The 6,440-nt window shown below is 48.6% G+C and overlaps 1 protein-coding gene across 1 annotated transcript; it reads right to left on the minus strand.

Moving 5' to 3' along the window:
- Positions 1-4,664: 4,664 nt before the first annotated feature.
- On the minus strand, positions 4,665-6,040 carry nog1 (noggin 1). The gene has a single exon (XM_037476580.2). It carries the CDS (start codon positions 5,704-5,706, stop codon positions 5,038-5,040), a length of 669 nt encoding a protein of 222 aa, XP_037332477.1. The 5' UTR covers positions 5,707-6,040; the 3' UTR covers positions 4,665-5,037.
- Between the last annotated feature and the right edge of the window lie 400 nt (positions 6,041-6,440).

Genomic DNA, 6,440 nt, shown 5'->3' on the forward strand with positions numbered 1-6,440 from the left:
GTGCCCGCCAACTGAGGTGGTGTGGCAGAAGGCCAAAGCCCCTCCAGAACAAAGGCAGAGGATCCCCCCCCCCCCCCACCCACCGACCTTCATATTTACATGTGGCGCTCAAGAGTTAATTGCAGCGAATTCCTGCGCTGGGTGCAAAGTGGGGGCTCGTTGTTGCTTTATTTTACATAACAAACACGGGGGTTCTAGTCATTCCTCTCCGGTCTCTAAGGAACCGGGACCAAAGGTGCCAGAAGGACCGAAAAAGGGGTTTTGAGCCGGCGGCGAATCAACGGGAGACAAAGGCCTCGGATGAATGAGGAGTGTTTGTTGTCCTTTAAGTGGAAGCAGCGAGGTTATTAACGTCTTATTAACGTAACCACTTCCACACATTCCTCCCTTTGGGAAACAACGTGTGTTCCGTTCGGCTTCTTCCCCGGGGGGGGGGACCTGGGGAGACAAACTGGGCCTGGTCCTCACAGTAGACGCGTCGGGGTCACCTCGGGTCCCGAGCTGCGGTAAACGAAGTGCCCTCTCGACTGCGCGGATTTGGCAGAGCGGGGGGGGGGGGGGGGGCACATCAAAGTAAGGTCTGACCTTGCATACCAGATGAGGTTTGGATTAACGAGCTCTGGACATCAAACGGTAGGATCACTCCCCCACGAGTCATCGAAACCCCCCCCCCCCTCCTCCATCGGTGAAATTTACAGCAGAGCGTAAAAAAGAAAGTTCTGGAAACATCAACATCGACCTCGCCGCGCATCTCGGTTTGAAACGTCGTGACGGGGGGGGGGGCACAATGAAGCGGGCCGCATGCCAAACAGCATCCTTTACCAAACAAAGAGGGACCAGCAGTTCACTGCAGCTGGATTTCACTCAAACTCACACTTTGATCTGTAAAACAGCAGCTCCACTGACATCGAGGGGGTCATTTCGTAGTCTGTCCCTCAAACGCTTCACCAGGACATGACGCTGCTGCAGAAGAGCAATAAAAGCATTTGAGGGGGGTGAGATCGGCCCTGGTTGAAGTACACTGGGCGTTGTTTAAGGGTGAATATATTATTAACAATGTAATCTGCAAATAAAACAGTTCTCCAAGAGGTCAGAAGTTCGCTCTCCCCGTTTAACTATCTCCATTTCAGTAAGTTCAGTAAAAACATCATTAATGCTTTTCCGATCTCTGATGATGTTACTTTGGGAATCAGTTTAAATCAACCAGGGAAGAGCTAAGTACCATTAGCACCACCGCTAACGCGTTCCATTCAGTTACATTGTGATGCGTTCAGGCTCACTTCAGCATAATTGAGTATTGGGTTAAGATAAATTATAACGTTATAACGACCTGTTCATCGTGTCTTGTGAAATGTAGTTTTGGTGGGAAAAAACTTGAATTAATCCAGATTTTTTAAGATGACCATAACGATTTTCACAAAATAAATAGATATTAGAGATGAATTATTCTCAGATGACACTAAATCTAAGCAGCTTGTATTACATCTTTAGAACTAATAATGATAATTTGCTCATTTCCTCATCATTTAAATTGGGTTGTTTGTTTCGTTTCGGGCGGTGGTTGCTAGTAGCAACGGAACCCCCAACTGCTGGCCGAACACTTACAAGGTGGGAATTGATGAAGTGAAAGAAAAAGGTTGATATCTGTGTGACGCACTAAAACAGCTTTTCCTCTTTGGCTGCATCGATTGAGCGGACGAGCCGGACATCTGGAGACAAACCGAAATGTTTGATGCCCCCGACAGATCACTCCGGTCTTCACTGACGCACTGATTGGTCACAATGAGACAGCGAGTCCAACAGAATGTTCCACTTCTCAAATTAAACCAATGCAGGAACATCGTGAGAATAGATTTGAAGCCGGAATGTTCTAATAATGTTTATGAATTTGTCCACTAATTAAAAAGCGTCAACTGGATTTTGGAATCTTCGTGATCTGAAATCAGGAGAATCCAAAACGTTCTCCTCTGCGGGAGTTGTTGGGTAACTTTGAACTTCTAAGACGAAGACATTAATCAACACAGTTTTTAGGAGTTGAATAGTTTATTTAATTAATTTTGGGCCTGTCTTTTCATAATAAGGAAACGGTGTCACGTCTGGGTTAGTGTGGTGCACACTGACCAAGCTGCACATGGTATCTTCTGATGGAGAACCATCGTCTCCAGTCCGACTCGCACAAACTCGCTCTGCTCGTTACGGTTTGGTTAATGAAGGCCCCCCCCTCGTAAGGCTCCACCTCTGCCCTATTAACGAGCCAAAGTTATTCAAACAAATCCTATCGTCTGTAATGTGACCCGTGTTTGATATTTTTGGCAAAAACCAACTGGGAGAAGTTTCGCTTTGATCAGGAAAATATCTGAACCCTGCAGGAGAGTTTAATTAGCAACAAGGTTTCTGGCTTCGGAATTTCTCCGTGGAACAAAAAGAATAAAGTTGATTAGGTCAGGAAGGGGGGGGGGGGGGCATCACCAAAGAGATCATTAAGTTAATGGATCACCGGTTGAAAGCATTACGTCGTCAAGCATCTCAGACCGACGGGAATCCGCTGAGGGCCAGAACCAGGGGCCGTGGACCTGGTGCTGGGGGGTTGCCGAGGACCTAGACATTAGGGCCCTGTGTCAAGGGGGACGGGGGGGGGGACCCGTAGAGGAACAACTGGTGTTCCTCACACGTGGGGAGAAGCTGAGAAGAACCTTCGATGCCGTTTACCTCGGCACAGCAGAGAGCAGCAGGTACACAAAGCATTATGACGTGTATTTTTAACGGGGCAGCTGCTCACCGACGGCCCTTAATCTTTTAACCCCCCCCCTCCACCCATCTCCACCACCCCTCGGACTGTGACGCACTAAACCTGAAATAGGCGGATGTCCGCGGAGCTCCTTCTCAACTGTGAAGCCGTCACGAGCATCACGAGCTTTGTGCAACTTGACCACTGTATCACGGAAAAGACCCAGAGGATCACGGTGAAACGCAGAGGGCTCCAGCGCACACACACACACACACACACACACATCAAAGGCTGTGGGTTGTGTGCGAGCGGCGTGCTGGAGGTCTTCGCCCTGGCGCTGCTCCCCGGTGATAAGCGCGGGGGATTTGTCCGCTGCGTGTGGAGCTGAATCCGAGGCTGAGGAGGAGCATCATCGCGGACTAAACACCAGCGGAACCGAACACAGGCCCTGTGGTGCCCCACAGTCTACCCCACTGAGGGAGGGGGGGGGGGGGGGGGGCTACATTACACTGTGACGATTAGAGCAACTCACTTATTGTTTTACTGCTTGACCCCCCAGTAGCTCCGTCTTTAGGAACTCGTTGGAAGCCACAGATCTTAGTGAGTTTGAATCATGGGTAAGATCCCACTCAGGATGAATCCCGCTCTCTTTGCATTACTTTTAAACTGTTGAGGAGCTTGAGGCGGGATTCCAGGAGCAGTTCAGAGATCAACTGGCACCAACAGATCCAGAGTCAGTAGAAGTGTGGCGCTGGTCCAGCAGCAACCAGAAAAACTCATTATTTATTAAACAGGCACAATGACTCGTCTGCTTCACCGTGTTTAGGAGAACGCAGGAGATCTTTACTCCATATGTGTAATTAGTATTTATTAGCTCCACCCCCAACTTATTAAAAGCAAATATATAACAAACATATATAACTAAATATACATTTATATCACATAAACAACATGCAACTTTGGATCCTCTCACATTTTGTTGATAATTTACTTGTGTACTTTTACTTAAATACGAATTTACATTCATGACCTTCTTTTATTATTTTAATAAAACTTTGACTTTAATCATTAGATGTTTCTTACATAAGAGTCTACAAAGTACCTCTTGTACTAAATGAATTAAAAGTACTTCATCCTTGTTTTTACACCTTATATGAAATCACATCTTTTTGGACTACTGCATATTCTGCTTGATAAATATATATTATTTTATTTCTTGTGATACTGCACACCTGAATGTTTATTGTCTAATCACCTACTTAACAATGAACCAGACTGGTGTTTTTGTTTGGATCTCCTCTGGATTCCATCTCAATCACCTGTTCAATCAGTTTCCCTTTGTGGCGTTTAATGAGGCGAACGTTGTCTTCTCACCGATTCATGTGTGAGAACACGAGCTGTGAATGGATGCAGAGAGTCTCCTCTGCTCACATCAGCTCCTGCTGAGCTGCTAATGGGGAGGAGGAGGAGGAGGAGGAGGAGGAGGAGGAGGAGGTGCAGATGAAAAGAATGAAAGCTGTTAGCAGCTGCTGATTCCCTCAATCACAGAATCTCTGCTGCTTGCTTTATCAGCGATGGAACGGGGTCTGACGTATGACTGGCGCTCTCAGGGAGATAAGATACTGCTGCTTATCTGGAGGCCAGGAGAGAACTAACGACCGCGTTTTCTCTTTAAATCAGACGTGCAATAAATCCAATATCCACTCCGAGGTATCTGCAGTTATCAACAGTTCATCACCAAATGCGCCTGTGGGCCTCTGCGCACACGACGTGAAAGGTGGGCCAAGAAATAACAAAGACACCACTGTGTCTAAGTGCTTTAAGCGCTAATTGGTGTTAAGTAGGACTTCTATTGTGCGAGGTGACTTGAAGATATCCAAACAGGTAGAAAGGATCGAGAGAAGAAAGAGAAAAGCATTTAGAAGTCATTTCAGTGTTGTTTTATTGTACGAATATAAAGAATAAATAGCACATTTCCTTAATTTACAGGATAAAACAAGTATCAATAATCCACGCTTCACTTTGAGGTCAATCCCCTTCTTCCAAATATGGAAAAACAGCATGTCCTTATGTGGCTCTTATGCGCCATATCTCCATAAATACTAAATATATAACCAATACTCTCCACAAATAAAGTAGGCTCTGGTTACAAATAATACTGACTCTGTACAGGGAGCCAAATAGAACCGCATGGCACCGCATATACAGAAAATACATTCCTACACTCAGTAGTGCACGTGAAAAAAAAACAAAACAAGAATCACAAAAATAATGAGCGTATAATTTATTATTGGGAGTGTCTCTGAGTTTTAACTCGAACAGGAGCATTTGCAGTCTGTGATGATCGGGTACTGCACCGGTATCCACGCGCATTTCAGCCCCGCTTTCCTCGGCACGCACCTCCATCTCAGTATCGTCAGGTGGGTCGAGTTGGCGGGTTTGCACACCATCCCCTCCGGAACCGAACACGACCTCTTGCTGAGGCAGCCGCCGACGCGCACGAACCGCGGCCAGAACCGGTTCCCCAAGTCGGTCCACGTGTACGCGACCGGGCAGAACGAGTACGCCCACAGCCACTGCTGCAGCCGCCTCTTCAGCTTCTTACTGGGCTTGTGCTTCTTGCCGAACTGGACGTCGAAGTCCACCGCCCGGATGTCTTTGGGAAGCACCCCCCCGGGCTTCTGCACCTCAAAGTCATCCAGCTCGTCGTTTCCGGTGTACTTGTCCTCCGCGGGCGGCACCACGGACAAATAGCGGCTGTCAAAGTCCCCCAGGACGCCCTTCAGCTCCGTCTCGTTAAGGTCCCGCTCCTTGGGGTCGAAGACGGGGTCCGGGTCCTCCTTTAATTCCACCAGGGGCAGACTGTCACTCGGGATGGGGCGCAGAAGGTAGTAGTGCTGCCCGGCCCCTCTTTCCGTGAGGAGTCCGAGGGAGAGAGCCAGCAGATACATGGCCACGCACTGCCGGGTTCGAATCATGACCGGGCGGTCCGGCGCGGAGGTCGCTGCTAAACAACGGGACGCTTTCTTGCGCGTAAATACGCGTGAGCCGTATCCAAAAACCTGCGTCTTCGAGTGTCCCTTCAGGATTTCACTTGCCCATGATTGATGATCCGTCACAAACAAATACAAAGTTCATCCGTGGCAGCATCGGCGGGGAAACTATTTATTTGTGACCAACTGGGTGACAAAGCTCAGATGTGTCCTAGGGCTCCGTGCGCGCGGGCTCGGCATGATGCTCGCCCCCTCGCTCGTCTCCTCTGCAGCGCCGAGCGCAACCGTCGTTATATCCTCCACACGGAGCGTGACGTCATTCGCGTGCCTCTCGTTGAATGTGGGTTTGTTGTCTAGGAGGAGATCCCCAATACCTCCTTCTCCCGCCGCACTGAAGAAGAGGGGGGGCGGGGGGGGGGGGGGCTCGACAGAAAGAGGAGTCGCCCCCTGTCGGTTTTCCAGACGTCCTTCAATCAGCCCCACAGTGGGAATCATTGTCTCTCCTCTGGGGAGAGCTTCTGCTGGAGCTTCAGTAGAAGCTCCGCGAGGAGCCTGTGGTCTTCAGGAGGAGGGGATTTACTTCACACTAGAGGTTGGCTTCTCTTCCCAGGATCAGGATCAAGTCTTTCTCGGGGAACTGGGAACCGTTCTGGCCATTTAAAGATTAAGATTAAATCAGCCTGATATAGGAACTAAATCTGTGCTTCACTGAAAATCAG

This window comes from Pungitius pungitius, chromosome 12 (assembly GCF_949316345.1).
Source record: "Pungitius pungitius chromosome 12, fPunPun2.1, whole genome shotgun sequence".
Taxonomy (NCBI): domain Eukaryota; kingdom Metazoa; phylum Chordata; class Actinopteri; order Perciformes; family Gasterosteidae; genus Pungitius; species Pungitius pungitius.